This window comes from Ochotona princeps, chromosome 21 (genome assembly GCF_030435755.1).
Source record: "Ochotona princeps isolate mOchPri1 chromosome 21, mOchPri1.hap1, whole genome shotgun sequence".
NCBI classification, from domain to species: Eukaryota; Metazoa; Chordata; class Mammalia; order Lagomorpha; family Ochotonidae; genus Ochotona; species Ochotona princeps.
The window spans coordinates 27,562,052-27,580,330 of record NC_080852.1 but is presented as its reverse complement, the minus strand read 5'-3'; the positions used below and the strand labels follow the sequence as shown (position 1 = coordinate 27,580,330).

Below are 18,279 nucleotides of genomic sequence, written 5' to 3'. Positions count from 1 at the left end.
GAGGCCACACTCTTGTCAGAAAACAAAGGAGCGTTGAGGTTGCGGCCAGTGGCAGGGTCCCTGGCTGGCCCTCAGGCAGAGCCCAGCCACTTACTTGTCTCCTGGATCTGGCTGTCCAAGGTCTGGGCCTCCCTTTGGTCACCACCCCCTGACAGGGTGGTGTGGCCACTGAGGCCGCTGGCTGAAGTGGGGGTGCCAGCTCCAGGCGCCGCCTCAGAGCAGGCCAGCTCCTCCCCAGCGGGGGGGCCGTGACACGGAGGGGCCTCGCTGCCACCGCCCTCAGTCTACAATGAAACATGGGGAGACAATGCAGGGTCAGTCGGGAAGGGGGTGAAATGAGTGATGACGGTGACTTCACACAGAACCCCAGCCCACTGCCCCTGCCCCTACTGGTGCCCTCGACCTAGGGGGTAGGAGATCTCTTGAAATGCAGAACTGAGGTGAGAAATGCTGGCCTCTCCACACAAGGGAATTGGGATGGTGACAGCTGCAGGTGTGGACCCTTGCACACAGCATGTGTGACAAGGGACCCTGCTAACTCAGGGAGGGACCCTGCTCCAGACACAAAGAAGCAGGGAGGTGGGACCCAAAAGACTTCAGGGACCTGGAGGACTTAACAGGAGGAGGACATTCAGGGACACTGAGTAGAAGAACAGCAGCGGCAGTGGGAGCCACTGGTGAGCTGGAGCCCCTATGCTCTGGACCAGATAATGTCCAGGGTTGGTTTAATCAGAAAGTGAAATAGGCCTCACTACTAGAAAACTCCAAAAATAATCATGACAAGGAGATGGTTCACAGAGAGAAAAAAGAACTCAGGCCATGGGGCTGCAAGAGCCTGGTTGAGAATCCTGGTCTGCAGCTGCCTGCAGGGTGGCCTCTTGTCTCTGTAGCTCTGGCTTTACAATATAAATAAAATAAAGCTACTCTTTAAAAGCCTCTAGCAGGGCCTGGCGGCATGGCCTAGTGGCTAAAGTCCTCACCCTGAATGTGCCAGGATCCCATATGGGTGCCGGTTCTAATCCCGGCAGCTCCACTTCCCATCCAGCTCCCTGCTTGTGGCCTGGGAAAGCAGTTAAGGATGGCCAAAAGACTTTTGACCCTGCACCCTCGTGGGAGACCTGGAAGAAACTCCTGGCCCTTGCTTCGGATTGGCGCAGCACTGACCATCTGTTGCGGTCACTTGGGGAGTGAATCATCCGAAGGAAGATTTTCCTCTCTGTCTGTGCTCCTCTCTGTATATCTGACTTTCCAATAAAAAATAAATAAATCTTTAAAAAAAAAAAAGAAAAGAAAAAGAAAAAGGCACACAGCCTGAGTCAGAGCTGATGTGGAATCCTCACAAGAGGTGGGGCACAAGGACTGAGAGCCTCGGCAGCCAGGAGCACAGGAATGGGAAGGCAGGGACCAGGGCTGAGCCAAGGCAGTGACACAAGATGGGAAAGAGGTAGGAGAGGGGGATACAGGGGATGGGAAAACTGCTCTCATCCCCTCTCCCTGGCCTCACCATCCTTGAGCAGTGACTGAATCATCACAAGGGTTCCCCAGCCCTCAGGACATGGCACAAAGAATGGACAGCGTCTTGGCACACAAAGGGTCTCACAGAGGAGAGGGGAGGAAGAGAGGGAGGAGAGACCCAGCCAGCATTGAGGACAGAAGTTCTGCCCCTCCCCACCTATCCTTACAGCCCCATGGAGGGGGGCGACAGGCAGGGCCACCTGGAAGCAGCAGGTCTGCACTGGCTGGTAACTGAACATGCATGAGGCCACGAGCAGGCTGTTTCCTGCGCCATGTTGCAGCCGGGAGAAGCACATGTGGGGTAAACCCTCTTTGGGCCAAAGTCCAGGGCACAGCCCATGGTGCCTTTGAGATGGCTATGGAAGGACACCTTGGCTCCTGGGAACACACTGTCTAGAGCTGGCAGGGCAGGGGCCTCTCCACCTCCTCTGCCTCACTCAGGACTGTTGAGGAATGATGAGACAATAGCTAGGGGCGCGGGGGTGAGGAAGGCACTCTTGAGGAGACTAAAGACTGAAGGACGGTGACAGGTACCCCCCTGCTGGGATTCCACCCTGGCTGCACAACCCCCACAGCTGGGTCCCATTCGCTACCTTCACAGCGCCTCCTGCAGGCAGGTGGCCCACATTATCGAGGGATCCCACCTTTGCCTGGGCCTTCTCCTTGAAGTTCAGCTTCTGACTTTCAATCTTGACATCACCTCCGCCTGGAACAGAAAAGGAACTGGTCATGGAGGGTGACTGACAAATAGCCTGCAGGCCAAGCCAGGAGCCTTAGCTTCATGCTCCATACATGAATGGGGATGTCACAACTCTCTCTGGCTGCGGGCCACTGGGCACCAGCAGATGCATGTGTGTCCCAGCCAGCTGCTCAACAATCTGCAGCAGGCACGGGGTACAGCGCTGCCACCCAGGGAGCACCAAGAAGGGCAGTTGCTCCTGACTGTGGGTCCCACAATGTCAAGAGTGGCTTGCCAAAGCCCTTGTTTCACAGCTGCTAAAATGAATACTAAAAAAGGTAGGAGACCTGCCTGAGACACCATCAGTTCATGGGTGACGGGAACAGGATGTGAATGTCACCTGGAAAAAGCTCTGAACTCAACCGCTCTGGGCTGAGGATTCCTGGTGACCGGGATACACGCTGGCCAGGCAGCTGCAAGGCCACTTCCTGGCATGATACCAAGGGCAGGACTCCAAGGGGGGCCCTAAGAGCAGACAACAGGCTCAGGCCAGGCTGCTCTCCCATGCACTAAGGCCCTTCAGGAGGACCAGCACCTAGCTCATCCCTGGCCACCTTAGAGGCCTTCTGCTCCATCGTCTCTCAGCTCACATGACAAACCTCAACACGTGGCTCCTCACTCCACGCCCCAGTTGTCTTACACACAGGAGTTTAAGCCCTAGCAAATACCCGACTTGGAAGGAGGCATTTCCCAGCTGTGGGTTTTCAGGTAAATGGAAGGCAACAAAAGCTAATTAAGGACCAACCTATACCTATAATGATCTTTTAAGAGAAAGTATTTAGAAGTAGGCTGTATTCTTAACTGAGAAGCAGGCAGCCGTCGTGGCCTCCTGCATCCGACCCTGCCCTCCAGGACACCTGCTGCACCGCTGACACCTTCCTACCCAAATGTGCGGCCTTGCCCTGGGAGACAGCTTAGGAGCTACTGCGGGGTGTGGGTCAGGGGGTGCTGTGGCCCCTGCTCCTCAGCTCAGACCCACAGTAGGTATTGGGAGGAGGTGCAAATGCTCCACCACAGGCTGGCACCCACAGGTCCTCTTCAGGGCCCACAGAGCTCCCATGTCCTGGGTGTGAGGTGGGCCCCCAGCCCTAAGTAGTGAGCAGAGCCGGGGGAAGCCTTTGGCAGCCACCAGGGGGAGGGGGCGGGGACACCTGGGAGGCTACTCACCAGGCTTGTGCTTGATGTTAGCCTTGGACCCACACTTGGAAGAGACCTTTGAGATGTCGACTTTCTTGTTCTGAATCTGAACCTAGGGAAGAAGATGAAAACGCTATTATCGCCTGGGGGTAGGGAAGTTGGAGAACAGAGAACTCCAGGTCTAAACTCTTGGAGCCTTTATTATCTTCTCCTCTCCCACTGTAAGTGCCACCAGAGTGCCCACACAAGGACTGGGAGGAGGGGTTGTGCCCTGGCCGACAAAGATGACTCTGACCTTGAACAAACTGAGGAGGGGCTTACGGGCACATCAGCAGAGAGACAAATGGGAAGTGGAACAGCTGGAACTTGAAACAGTGCCCATATGGGATGCCAGTACTACAGGTGGTAGCTTAGCTGGCTAAGTTGCAATGCTGGCCCCCTGTGCTTGCTTTATTTGTGGTGGTGTTATAGAGGGGCTGACAGAAGGCATGGAAGGAAGTAGAGAACCTCTGACCAGTCAGACTGTGGGTTGTAGCTGCCTACTCCATGGGATCCCCTGTAAACACTGCTCACTGCGGCCCCTCGACACTCTAATTCCCAACTTCCTCTGAATGCCTCGCTGCTCACCTCCGGTGTTCACCCAGGACAGGATCCTGGGGGGGGGGGGGGGGGATGCTGGGGCCATGTCCATGCAGAGATCTGAATGAGCTGATCTTTATCCCATTAACCAGATTCTACTTCTGAAAGGTTCCTTCAGGGACACAGGCAACCCATGTCTGAGTGCCTGCATTCAAGTCCCACCTCCACTTCATTCCCAGTTCTTGCCAATGCACATGCTGAGAGAGAGGCAGCAAGTGGTGGCTCAAGTGCCTGGGTGCCTGCTACTCACATGAAAGACCAGGAAGGACTATTCCTAACTCCTGCTTCAGCCTGGACCATACCAGGTTTTTATTGTGGACTTTTGGGAAATAAAACCATAAACAGAACAACTTTGTATGTATCTCTTCCAAATAAATAAAAAAAAAAGTTTCACCCTTTTTAGTTGATTTCCAGTTCCATTAACATCAGCTGGACAGACAGGTACTACCTGAGTGCAGACACACCTTCTGCCTAGGCCAAGAAAGGCTGCTGTGATTTATGAGGGCATTCAGGAAGAAGTGTAGGAACAGAAGTGAGTACTGATGCACAGGGGGTCAGAGGGATGCACAAGGGATGTCCAGAGCTGTGAGGGTGTTGGAGACCATGGGGAGAATGGCCTGAGTGCAGGCAACAGGTGGCTGGGACTAAAATATCTGAAAGAAGGACTAAGTACAGAATGCCCAATGGTTCAGGAGAGCTGAGGAAGGATGGTATAAGAGCTAGGAGACACTGAGGCAGGACTATTTCTCCGTCAGAGCTGGAAGAGATGCAGTGGGGCTGTGGATGGCTCTGTGATAAGCCTGGCATGGATATGCAGAGTGTTGCTTGTTACACTCCACTGGTCTCCCCCCTGTGAGCTGTGACACCAACAGACTGAACAGCCAGTAGGAAACAGCAGCCTGACAGAAATAAGGGTGTTTGGAAGGTGGGGAGGGAAACAATCAACAAGCGGGAAGGGGCTAAAAAGAGGGAGGAATAGAGAAGGAATAGGGATAACAATATAAGAAAAAGGATAAGAGAGAAGGAAGGAGGGATGGGTATTGTGGTACAGTATGGTAAGCCACTGGCATCTGAGAGAGCCAGTTCAAGTCCTGGTTATTCTGTTATCTGCTGGTGCATTTTGGCAGGGACAGATGGCCAAAACACTTGGGCCCCTTCACCTATGCACCAGAGCCTGCTGCTGCGGCTACCTGGGGTGTGAACCAGCAGAGAGATTCCATGTTACTCTTTTTCAGATAAAAACACACACAAAAGGTGGGTGCATGTGTGGGTGGGGAGCAACAAGAGAGTAGGGATAAGTAGACAAGGGAAGTAGGAAGAGATGATAATAAACTCAAGTATGAGCTTTGGGAAAATCTGGACATCGGTCTTAGTAGAGATACCTCGGTGCCACATGGGCACTCAGTCCAAGAATGGACTCAGGATGGGCCATCGGCTTGCGGCTGCCCACCAGGCCTGAAACATAGTGGAGTAAGAATAGGCAGCAGCCGCAGGCTGTTCTAGGGACTCAGCACCACACCCCCACCCCCTCATTTGCTGGACTGCTTCTCTATGGCCCTCTTCCCAGTGTACCCTTCAGAGGCTTGTGCCTCAGAGGCCAGCTGGCCAGAGCTTATACTTACATTACCACCTCCAGGGACATGCTTAATATTGTCCTTGGAACCACACTTGGACTGAATATGGCTGTAGCTCACTTTTTTGGAGACTATCTGGACCTAGAGTGTTGGAGAACAGGAAAAAAAAAAAAAAAACACAAAGGAAGGACTGGTTAGACCCAACACAGGGCAGGCTGTGAGTCCACGCATGATCACAATGAACAATAAGGGGTGCTATTAAACCTCCACCCCCACCGTCCACAGAACAGGTGTGGAAAAGAACAGGAAAAGGACTCTGAAAGAGGAAGGGAGAAAGTGAAGTGTGACAAACACCACAGGACAGAAAGAGTTGTACATGGGTGTCCCTTGGCTGCTTTTCCTACTTCTGGGGGTGCTGGCTGTGCTCACTCAGGACAAGCCCCACCTTCCCTGAGAGCTGGTCTCCTTCCTGCAAGGGACCTGGGTCATCTGGACCTGTCCTCACCCAAGGAGGGCATGTTTCTGCACACCAGGGCCTACCACTGCTGCAGCCAGACACACGCCCTGAAAAGTACTGGCAACACTAAGGATCTGCTAACACACAACACAAGTGGAGAGTTTCAGGACACTACAAGGTGTTATGGATGCTGCTTCAACAGCTGCTGCTCAGCCCATTCATCTGAGAGCCTGAGAAGGCACAACACTGGACAGCAGAAGTTCACCTACATCTATTTTTGATTCTGCAGTAACACATGTTCTTGAGCCAGATTGCACGTTGTTCTGTGAGTTTCTCAAGAAAGGGAAGTGACTCTGGGCAATGCTGCAATGACGCTTGCTCAGCTGCACTGCAGCTAACACTCCCCTGGAGCTGAGCAATAAGGCTGCTGGGCCTGCATCTCTCCAGATAAGGGACTTCCAAGTTCCCTTCCTTCCACCACCATGGAACTAAAGGCTCTTTGCCAACGCCACAGCCTCTAGATCAGAGTCCTCTGCCAAACATAAATGCAGTTCAAGGAGAGTCACCTCGGCGCATTTCTTGGCTTCTTTGCAACTTGAATGATGCATAACTGGTTAGAAACCACGTCCTAATGAGCTTTGTCCTTGGCAGTTACTGGAAGTCATGGGGGTAGTCTTCATTTCCCCATCCATCCACTGGAGCAGTTCCTTGGGACGAGACCTCCTGTCCCGGCCCCACAGGGTTAGCTCGGGCTTCTTTGTGGTTCTCTTGGTCCCACCAGAGGCAGGAATCTGGCTCTTTGGTGTGAAGGCAAGAAACCACGCTGGCCCTGTCCTCCAAGAGCCACTGCATCCTCTTTCTTGACGGGCCTTCTAGTTCAGGTCAGATGACGGACAGGTGGCATTTGGATCAAAGTCAGTGTGACAAAGGGGACAGACATTTTTGATGCATTTTATCCAGATGAAGATTCCCTGAAGGGTTAATGGGTTCCCAATGCCATAAACGTTCAGGGTTGCTAGAAACATTTTCCAACGGCTGAATCACCAAACACAGAGAAGGGAATGCAGGGAAGAAGTATAATAGGTAAAGTTAGGAAAACAGTGCTGGAGAGGGGCAAGTGACTCAGACTGGAAGATTTTTTTTTTTTTTTTTTTTTTTACCATCTTTTACCTTCCAGAGGTTAAATCTAAATAAAACTCACTTTCCCAGCAGGCGATTTCTGTGCACTCGCAACTGGGCCGGCTGCTTTAGGGACTGCATTGGGTTCAGGCTTTCGAGCCGGAGCAGCTGCCTCTGTTTTTTTCTCTACTTTGGCCTGGATGGAGATAAAGGGAGGGCAAGTTTCAAACCAAGAGGATGACAGCCAAATGCCAAGGAAGGAAGAAGGCTGAACAGGGGACTTGGATCCAGGCCATGAGGCAGAAGCAGGCCATCTTTGCTTCTAGGAAAGATGTATATTTTCCAGGATAGACCAAGAGTGGAGGTCCAGGGAGAAGCCACAGACCGAAGTTCTAGGCAGAAGAGAGCAGGACACCACTGACAGAGATCAGGCACCAAAGTAGGCCGAGAAGACTAAATGGGAACACCACACACCATTGTTTCCCTAAAGCCACTCTGGGGCTCTCATTCCAGACTAGACCACCATGTCATCCCTGATACCCGAATGTGCCAGGCTCTGCCTCATTTCTGTCCCAGTTCAATTTTAACAGTCCTAAACAACCCACATATCCAGTCCCAGATGGTAGTGGAGAGGGTTTTGAGTGTTAGTAAATGTTCCCAGGGTGGGATACAGACACCACTGCAGGGACTTAAATGGACTTTGCTGACAGGAGCTCTGGGATGACACACAACCAGACAACTGTAAAGTGGATGCTGGGCGTGGGGTTTAGGAAAACTAGGGCTCACAATACAACCCATTTTGGCCACAAGAGGACACCCTAGTTCGCATTCAGACACTGCACCCAAATGATGGCAGGCCGAACTGAGGTGCTCCTCCTCCTGCCCGTCAGGACTGGTCAGAAAAAGAAGAACTGGGTTCATGCCCTGTATCAATTACCTGGCAGAGGTATACATTAGTTTCTGTTTCTTCCGTAAAGTAGAAAAATCATTAAGAATTCAAACAATATTGGAAATGCAAACCCCAACACACAAAACAGGAATTCCTTCTAACTTGAGATGGAAAGAGGAAACAGGAGCTAAAGCCACCCTTTCACCGAGGGTGACACAGGAATTGGCTGATACGAAGCTGATGTCCCAACAGTTTCCTTGCTGTGGTGGCTGAATTTGGCAGGTGAAGAGGCCAAGGCTCGAATGCCCAAGACCCTGAGTTAGCTGCTTGTGGCAGGAGAGGAGGCCAAGACTGGCACCCCCAGGACCCCAAGCTATGTACCTACCCGGCCACCTCCAGGCTGGTGCTTGATGTTTTCTGTGGAACCGACCTTCGAACGAACATTCTTCAGGTCGGGGGCAGAAGTAGTGGTTGTCAGGCGGCTCAGCCTTGGAGCAGAGGCACTGGGCTTGGTGGAGGTGGGCTTCTTGTCAGCTGAAGAAGTTGTGGAGGACCGGGGTAACGTGGGTGTGGTTTTGACTCGCGTGGGAGCCACTGCTGAGGGAGCCGCTCCAGGGACAGTGTTGCTTTTCTTCACAGAAGTAACTGAGGTGCTCTTGGACCGACTCAGGTCAACTGTAATAGCAGGGTGCGAGAGACCATGGCTCAGGGAGAGGGGAACTGAACTCTTAAAGCCAGGGGACAGGTGGATCTTCATTCAAGGGTTCCACAAAGTAGGGGCATAGAATTACCTGGTGCAGACCTGGAAGTCACCTTCCTGACGTCTGTAGGTTTACCCTCAGGCTTGATGGCTGCACAGGCAAACACATAGTGTTAGCCTAACCTTTAATCCACTGACCTGTCAGATGGCTCACCCAACACGAAGTGGGGTTCATTATTCATTCAACAATGACTAAAAGTCCACTTTCCAACAGACATGATGCTAGTATTTGGGAGTGGAGCAGCAACTGAATCACATAAATGCTGGTCCTCAGCAGCAGCACCAGACCAGTTGCTGTGTCTTTCTCTCTCCCTCAGCCCTGACAACACCTTCTATGTGGCCTTAAAAGTAGGCCATCAACACATGCTCGTGCAACTACATCACTTCTGTCTTGTCATCATGCAAGCCCATGAACACAGGGCTCTAGGTGCCACAAAGTCACTAAGAAAGGAGCAAGAAAGCCAAGTCCCAGTCATTCAACATTTTTTAGAATCAACACAACTGCTAAGCTTCCATGCTTATCAGGCCAACAAGGCTCCCACTGTTCGATGCTGGCCTGCATAACTTATTGGGGTGTTGGCAGAAGAAACTAAGGCAGGGACAAAGCCAGGGCCCCAGAGCTGCTCAGTGGAACCCAGGTAAGGAAAATAGGCAATACTCACTAGTGGGCTTTTTGGGCACAGGTGCTGGGGGGCTCCTACTGCTTTGCCCAGGTGAAGCAGGAGTGGCAGATGTTGTGGTTTTTAGAGCAGTCTGGGTGCTCCTGGATCCAGGTCTGAGGGCTGGGGCAGAGGCCGGCTTGGCTGGGGGAGTCCGCTTCTCAGCAGTCTTTGCCTCTGCAGTGGACTGCAGGTAGAAGAGTTGCAGGTCAGCACCAGCCCAGGTGAGGCCAAACAAGGGCTCAATACAGGCATGGGGCAGACCACAGGGGAGCTATGGAATGAACGGCTTCCAAAAGCAAAATATACAGGTGTCTAAGAACAAAGTCCTCTAGACAACACCTGAAAGTAGCCATGTGGCAGCTACACTGGAAAACAGGATGTCAAACCACCACTAACCAACTGAAATATTAAAAATGGACAGCCCAAGAAGGATTGCAGGTACTGTAGCCTAACCTACATATATTATTTTTATTGCAAAGTCAGATATATACAGAGGGGGAGAGAGAGAGAGAGAGAGGAAGATCTTCCATCTGATGATTCACTCCCCAAGCGGCTGCAATGGCTGGAACTGCAATGATCTGAAGCCAGGAGCCAAGAGCTTCTTCCCAGGTCTCCCATGTGGCTGCAGGATCCCAAAGCTTTGGGCCGTCCTCGACTGCTTTCCCAGGCCACAAGCAGGGGACTGGATGGGAAGCAGGGCTGCCACAATTAGAACTGGCGCCGATATGGGATCCTGGGGCGTTCAAGGTGAGGACTTTAGCCGCTAAGCCACTGCACTGGGCTCCGCCTAACCAATATTTGCCTATGATAGTGACTGGATAAAGTTAAAAAAAAAAGAAAAACTTTAAAATCCAAAATCACATCCAGTCAGAGGTCATCCTGTCCACACTGACCAAATGTAGGTGGCAAGCCTGACCTCTAGCCTTAAGCCACGGCTCTGTGTATGTTCTTAGACTTCTGAGCCTTTATGATAAGGAAAATCTGAACAGGTCATTGCTGAAGACCAGCTTTCAGAGTGTGTGATACTAGGGAGCAAAGCATGGGTAGGCAGAGCACAGAGGATGGGAAGGGGCAGGACTGATGACCAAGCGCCTGAGGAGCACCAGCCGCAGCCCAGGGATGGAGAGCAGAAGCTGACACGATCCTCAGAGTTCCCACCAGTGTGAACTCCAAGATCTTCCATCCACTGCTTTACTCGCCAAGTGGTCGCACTGGCCGGTGCTGAGCTGATCCAAAGTCAGGAGCCAGGAGCTTCTAAGCCTCCCATGCAGGTGCAGGGTCCAAGGCTTTGGACCATCCTTGACTGCTTTGCCAGACCACTAGCAGGATGCTGGATGAGAAGTGGAGTAGCTGGGACACGAACTAGTGCCCAAATGAGATCCGAGCAAGGTGAGGACTTTAGCCACTATCCTACTGTTGTGAACACCTCCACCTTATTTTTCTGAATAGGTTTTCCTCCTCCTTGGTTTGCTTCTATAAAGCTACCAACATACCAAGAGTGTGTATATTAGACTTTAGTTTAAGTCTCTCAAAATACTTCCATTGCTTATCTAAAAGACAAACAGTAACAGTTATAATGTAGATTTTCTTCTTTAGTTTAGCTGTACTTTAAACTGCTGCCTGAAGAGCTAATGTGTGGGTATATCAGAAGTCTGTGGAAAATGGAATTAAATGATAAAGCCTATTTTAGTGCGAACAATTGTATTTCCATGAAGTACAGGGTCCTCAAGCACTGGCTCTGTTGTAGATCCCGGCTCCAATAGCAGTTCAGCAACTTCGGCAGGTTGTGTGAGGATGAGTCTGCTTCCTCACCCGGGTAGAAGCGGAGGTGCTGAGCACGGCACCTTCCCCCGCAACCTTCTTCCATTCCATGGAAAGCTGCTAAATAAGCCTTGGCAAGCACCTGCACGGTACTTCTATGCACCTCCCTGGTGCCCTCAAACTGCTTCCTCAAGTTAAACAGAAACAGGGCCCAACACAGCAGTCTAGTGGCTAAAGAACTTGCCTTGCATGAGCCAGGATCCCATATGGGTGTAAGTTTGTATCCTGGCTGCTCGACTTCCCTTCCAGCTCCCTGCTTGTTGCCTGGGAAGCTGGTGGAGGATGGCCCAAAGCCTTGGGACCTTGCACCCATGTGGGAGACCCAGAAACTCCTGGATCCTGGCTTTGGATCAGCTTAGGTTCAACAACTGCAGCTGCTTGGAGAGTGAACTAGCAAGTAGAGGGTCTTTTTCTCCAATTCTCCTCTCTGTAAAAAAAATCTGACATTCCAATAAAAATAAATACATCTTTAAGAAAAAGTGTTAAAGAAACAGTCAAGCTGAGAAAGTGAGAGATAAATTGGTGAGATTTTATAAACTAATCCATAATATGTCTTCCGAGTTTCTTGTGCAGAGTTTTATTCTAGACTGTAATTCCTAGGTCCCATCATGTGTTTTTATAGGAGTGACTTACAATACTGACAATTTAACATACAATACTAATTCCCACCATGAATTTTAGCAGTACTACCAGGCTGATCTAAAAGTGCTTCTTAAATCAAACAGAATACTAAGGAACACTGCCACAGCCTCCACCCACCCTCTTCTTCCGGGACAATCATAAAGCTAATGAGAAGTTCCTAGGCAACAAAGGAGCTCCAGGAGAGGTGGTCCTAATGCCAGAAATTATCACAAGGTCCTGGAGTATGATGTGACCAGTGGGAGGAGCTCAACTGAATTGCTACAATAAATGGCTACAATTCATTTCCGCAGGAACATTAACAAGAAGACAAAGAACTGAAGTCAAAGTAGGAGTTACAATGAAAGTGGTGTTTGGGTAGTATGTGGAACAGGGCAACTAGTTAATAAGTTCTCTAGTAGGTTAAGGATAAGAACAGTTGTGAAAGGAGGAGGAATTCCAGTTGATGGGAGGCAGCAGCCTCTAACCAGATTAGGGAAAGGTTTAAAAAAGGGGGGTGGGTGGGTTTATGGTTGCCATTAAAGCAATCCCTGTCCAAATAACACTTCCCCCTTGCCCATGTTTTTTCCCACCTCCACTAGGGTGAGTGTATCATCTGGTGAGGACAAGACTATCTTTCCCTGGCCCAGTCCTCGGATGGTGGCTTACCTTTGGCTTTGCGTCTCTTGCAGGTAAGGTGGAAGGCCTGGCAGTGGAGGCAGCAGGGCGTTTGGGTGGGGCAGCTGCTACTAAGCCTGAAGCAAGGCTCATGGGTTTTTTATTCATCCCACCACTGGTGGTGGGAGCTGGCTGCTTAGGGAGAGAAGTGGGCTGTGTTTTGGCTTTCGATGTTGTTGAAGTCTTTGCAGGTTGTGTAGAAGCCAAAAGCTTTAGGTTGGTTGTTGGTTTTTTTTTTTTATTTAAATTTTTGATTTAAAAAAAGAACATCAAAACACACAGACAAGAATAAAAACAAATTAAAATAAAGTATAAATTGCACAATTCAAAGTAAAATTACAAGCAATGAGGATAGATGCAAATGAAAACTTGCACTCTTTTCTTCTGAGCTCAGAAAACAGTGGCAACTCCAGGATGGAAACCGCCTTAATGACAGTGCCATTAAGCAGTTTGGCACCTGAAGATTTAAATTCAGTAGCAGCTTTAGATAGCTAATTTTTGGTAGCTGCAATAATTCTATACAGAAAATCATTAGCAAGTAATTAAGCCATTATTTACTAAGTGTGGCATCGGAACACTGCAGCAACTGCCAGCACCTGGTAAGTCTGGGTGAGGCTATTATAGTAAAATAGCAATGTACGATACTTTCTAACCATATCCAAGCTTAAAGAAGGACTCAAAACAGCTCAGAAAAAAAGACATTTCATTCATGATTTGAGCAATAATAGCAGAAGATACTGCAAAAAAAAAAAAAAAAAAAAAAAACAAGAAACACAGCAATGAAACATAACTGGCATTTGGGTACTTACCTTTGTTTTCTTCTCTGGGCTTGGTGGGAGCTCCTTGTTTGGTGGGGTGGTGATGTCATTTCCGGTCACACTCACAGCAGGCCGTCCTTCATCCGGTCGGGCTACTCCTAAGTGGGATGAGTGGGAATTATTCTAAACCAATGCTTTTCATATCCATATTGAAAATGCATGGCTTAGCAAAGACAGACCACAGGAGCACCTCATTCTGAAAAAAAATCTACAGGTTGTGCTGCTAAAACATGGACAAGACACCCAGATTCTCACTGCAACAGAGGACAGTTTCAGATTCCAAACACTTAGGTGACTTGTCCCTGTGGAGCAGTAATCTAAATCAAATTTGCACAAATAACCAGAAGAAGGAAACAGCTCTTCAAGTTTGGCTTCCTTTCCCTGGAGACCAGCAAAAGGGGTTCTATCATCAAACTACCAGCTCCTGGAACACAGGGGACAACACTATTCAACCAGAGTCTTGGAACAAAGGTGGCTGAGAGATGGGGTCACAGCCAGATGGTCATTCAATGTCCTCCCCTTACTTCCTCTCCTTGTAAAGAACCATTTTATAGAGGATGTAAGATTAACTCGCTCTAGATCTAGCAGTGACCCAAATTTTCAACAAGGCTGAGGGGACTCACGGAACCCTACCCGGGACCAGAAAGGAGATCTACAGTCTCAGGCTGCATAGCCTCCTCTGTGTGGCAAGCTTCTGTAGACTCAGATCTGAAAGTGTTATAATATCATGCAACTTGGTAATCTTAGTGTGGCAAGCACAAAAGCCAGAAGCATAAAAGGTTAAGCTTCACTAAAGGAAAATAGCAAACTTCAACGTGGAAAAAAAAATCCAAAAACAGAACTCAAGTCAAAAGCCAAATTTCAAACAGGCAAAAAAATTATCTAAACCTCATACCGAAGACCCCATTTCATAAATTATCTCTACAAATCAGTAATTCCTAAGGCCGACTATCCACCAGATAAATGAGTAAAAGACAGTTTATTAAAAAAAAAATACAAATGTGCTTTGAAAACACAAAAATATGCTTGATAGTAAGTACAATAAGATAAATGAAGACACTGAAATCCCATGATTAACCTAACATATACTTGAAAATAACCACAGGAGACACATGGACCACAAGGGGAGGCTGTGTAGGACTGGTACAATTCATAGGCAGGGTAGTGTGGCAGTGATTTTACCAAGGGCAAGTGCTGTAGAAACCCAACTCACAGGCAGATATCCACACCTGCAAAGTGACAAATTAGAGCCTAGAGCGCCTAGGGATGAACAACTTCCAAATCTGCCAATACGAAAAACTAGTTAGAGAATCATGGAGAAACTTTTTTTGGTTAGATATAAAATGATCCTACTAAGCTAAACAAATAAACAAACAAACTATAAAACAAAAACAAGGTGGTGAGCAATATGTAAATCAGGAAGCCATTTGTTCAGAAAAGGGACTGGGCAGGAAGAGAGGGTGGCTATAAAACACACACACACACAGAGTTTAGAATCATCACAACTGATTCTCTGCTGTGGCTCTCCATTCCAGCTTCTGGCTAATGCAGACCCTGGGAAGCAACAGCCACATCCTGGCTTCCTGCCACCCACACAGGAGACCTAGACTGAATGCCCAGCTTCAGCTGTGTTTCTGGGCGTTGAGGCCATTCAGGCAAGTACACATCAGTGGATGGGAGTCAACCCTCAGCTCTCTGTATACCTGTTTGTCTCATTGTTTTTCAAATACATGGATTAATAACAATTAAAAAGCTTTCTGGGAAATAACTAGACATTCGTAGAAAATACCACAGAAATGCCATCTTGCACAATTACCGAATACTATCAAAATCAGGACAAAGGTATCAATCGGTACAGTCCACAGAGATTATTCATTTGTTTCCGGTCTTACAAATACTCATTTGTGTGTGCATTTCTATGCAATTTTACATTGTTTTGTACCATCACTAACAAGATATAACTCTTTCAGCCCTATCCACCTCAGATCCTTTTCTAAGGAAAAGCCCTAAAGCTTAGGCAAAGTCAATCACATGATCTCCATCTTTATAGCAACATTCAATCTATTTGAAAGCAGAGACAGGAAAGGGAAAGGATGAGAGGGGAGAAGAAGGGAGGGAAAGAAGAGAGAAGAAAAAGAGAGGCAGAGATAAAGAGTTACCTTCCATTCACTTGTTCACTCCCCAAATGGCCCAATGACAAGGGTTGGGCCAGTGAAAGCAGTCTCCTTGCAGTCTCCCACATGAGTGGCAAGGGTTCAGGACTTGAGCCATCTGCTGCATTTCTAGACACATTAGCAGGCAACTGGACTGGGAGTGGAGCAGTCGTTACTTGAACCTCTCAGTCTTGAGCATTTTATTAGATTGTTATAATTTTTGTTCAATTATCAAGCAGTTTTTTAAAAACATATTTATATATTTTTATTGCAAAGTCAGATATACAGAGAAAGGAGACAAACAGAATAATCTTCCATTCGCTGATTGCTTCCCAAGCAACAGCAACGGCTGCAACTGGGCTGATCTGAAGCCAGGAGCCAGGAGCTTCCTCTGGGTTCCTCACATGGGTGCAGGGTAACAAGGCTTTCTCAGGCCACAAGCAGGGAACTGAATGAGAAGCGGGGATGCAGGGATTTGAACCGGCACTGATATGGGATCCTGGCATTTGCAACGTGAGGACTTTGTCTCTCCCCTTTGTAAATCTGCCTTTCAAATAAAAATTGAAAATATAACTCTGTGTGTGTGTATATATATATAAAGAGGTTTACTAAGGGACATTAATGTTTAAGCAAGTTGGAAATGGAGTAACGGCTTACCCCATTATATACAAAAAAACAAGTTAAGACAGAAAAAACATAATTTTGAGAAGGAAATTCAAAGGGACAAGTGTGTGGGGTAGAGGGAAGAAGTTCCAGAAACATTAGCTACAGAGCCAAAAGACTGCCCTGAGAGTCCTTCTATGTAGAAGAGTATATATAAACACTTCTTTTAAAAAACAAACCAGGAGCCCAGTGCAGTAGCACAAAAGCTAAAGTCCTCGCCTTGAATGTGCCAGGATCCCATATGAGTGCTGGTTCATGTCCCAGTAGCCCTGCTTCCCATCCAGCTCCTTGTCTGTGGCCTGGGAAAGCAGTCGAGGATGGCCCAAAGTCTTGAGACCCTGCACCCACGTGGGAGACCCGGAAGAAGCTCTTGGCTACTGGTTACTGGCTCCAGATTTGCTCAGCTTCAGCTGTTGCGGCCACTTGGGGAGTGAATCAGCAGATGGAAGATCTGCTCCATCTCTCCTCTCTGTATATCTGATTTTGCAATAAAAATTAATAAATCTTTTTTTAAAAATCAGATTTTCTGAGTATTATCTTTCTTTGCAAATACCTACCTAATAAGAATACCCTATTAAAGACTCAATTGCTGTTGTTTAGTCTAACAGTTAGTGCCTTATTTAAGCCTTTGCTTACAGGAGACCCCTTGGTGTGAAAGGTCTCCTTTCACCTTAGCATCCTAGTTTTCCAAGGCTCAGCTCAAATACCACCTTTTCCAAAACATTATTGTGAGTCACAATCTGCCCTCCTGTCACCCCTTCCACCTCGTCTACCATAAACTCCTTCAGGACAAGAATAATTCACAATGTCTAGTTGGTGACTGGCAAATGGGAGGCATGATGAATGGGCAAATCTTTAGATAGTATTATCTGCACACTCGTTAGCATGCAGTATTTAAACACTGTCTGGTGAATGGATGAGCTGATACATCGGTCATTTGGGACTCTATTTGATAAGCAGGCATTTCTGCTAAGGTACACTGAAAGTCTTCCTTCACTACCACCTTCAAAGTGTGCAGTGCTGCACTGGGCCACTGGGGCCTCAATGCAAAGATACCAGTTCTATCCCTGAGCAACTCACACACCTGCCACAGTCAGAGAGAACAAGAGACGGAGACAACTGCATTTCTGTGGTCCTGGAGTCCTAAGCATCAGGAAGGAATTGCGTGATGTTTTCCTACCCATCTCCCTTTACAAATAGGAGTCCTGTTCCACTTACTGTGCTGGAAAATACTGCTTCTTATTATCAAAGAAAAGGAATAAAATCTTCAGAGAAATGTGTTGAAAGGAATGACTATCAGAGGAAACGGGATTCAAGTGAAAAAGTCATTATTTTTTGGCAAACAAAATATATTTACATCCTTGTTAAAAAGTTTGTGAATGATGCCCCTTTGTGCTCACAGTTGGACAACAAGCTTCTTTAGATCCCAACAATAAGAACTACTGGGGGATGGGGGAGAAAAGAAACGGTCAGGAAGAAAGGCACAGACGGTGGCGGGCACAAAGACGGCCACACTTGCTGTTTATTAGGGGCAAGTCTTTCCTCCCACGTCTGCTTTCCCTTTCTTCTTCTCCCCACAAATTCTCCCAAAATACATACAAGAGAAAACCAGCAGCAACACTGGGTCAAACATTTAGAAAAGAACTGTAAATAACCAGCCGGAGATACCTCTTTCAATTTGAACAAAATGAAACATTCTCAAAAGCAAAATGGAAACGAGGGCTTCCACAGCTTGTGTAAGAACGACAGCTGGGCCAGTGCTCACACAGCCATTGTGAAGCTACACAGGGACCGTTTTGTGACTGGATGATTTGGAGCTCAGCAATCACCCAGTTTACACGAATGGGAAGCTCAGGGTGGGATCATACGGGTGGGGTGGGCATGTGACATGAGGTCAAGTAAGGAAGGGGCTTTCACTTGTATGCCCACCACTTTCTGATGCCGACTCACATGCACTCCAGTCAGCCCTCTGTCCACACTGCCAAGTCAGCTTGACCCAGCCAGATTCACTTTGTTCTGCTCCCTCACTCCCAGCAA

The 18,279-nt window shown here is 48.3% G+C and overlaps 1 protein-coding gene across 12 annotated transcripts in view; it reads right to left on the bottom strand.

Annotated features, from left to right (window-relative positions):
- The window catches only part of MAP4 (microtubule associated protein 4), a 116,058-nt gene that overhangs the window by 1,057 nt on the left and 96,722 nt on the right, over positions 1–18,279 (bottom strand). For 3 of the 12 annotated variants that reach the window (XM_058678690.1, XM_058678691.1, XM_058678695.1), the window contains 10 exons: positions 13,418–13,524; positions 12,600–12,818; positions 9,492–9,675; positions 8,861–8,920; positions 8,455–8,744; positions 7,263–7,376; positions 5,653–5,745; positions 3,422–3,503; positions 2,109–2,221; positions 95–284 (listed from right to left, as the gene is read on the bottom strand). In XM_058678690.1, the coding sequence (XP_058534673.1) occupies positions 95–284; positions 2,109–2,221; positions 3,422–3,503; positions 5,653–5,745; positions 7,263–7,376; positions 8,455–8,744; positions 8,861–8,920; positions 9,492–9,675; positions 12,600–12,818; positions 13,418–13,524 (1,452 nt within the window). The remainder of the gene's footprint in view (positions 1–94; positions 285–2,108; positions 2,222–3,421; positions 3,504–5,652; positions 5,746–7,262; positions 7,377–8,454; positions 8,745–8,860; positions 8,921–9,491; positions 9,676–12,599; positions 12,819–13,417; positions 13,525–18,279) is intronic. The other 9 variants (XM_058678693.1, XM_058678697.1, XM_058678700.1 and 6 more) reach the window with 4 other exon arrangements.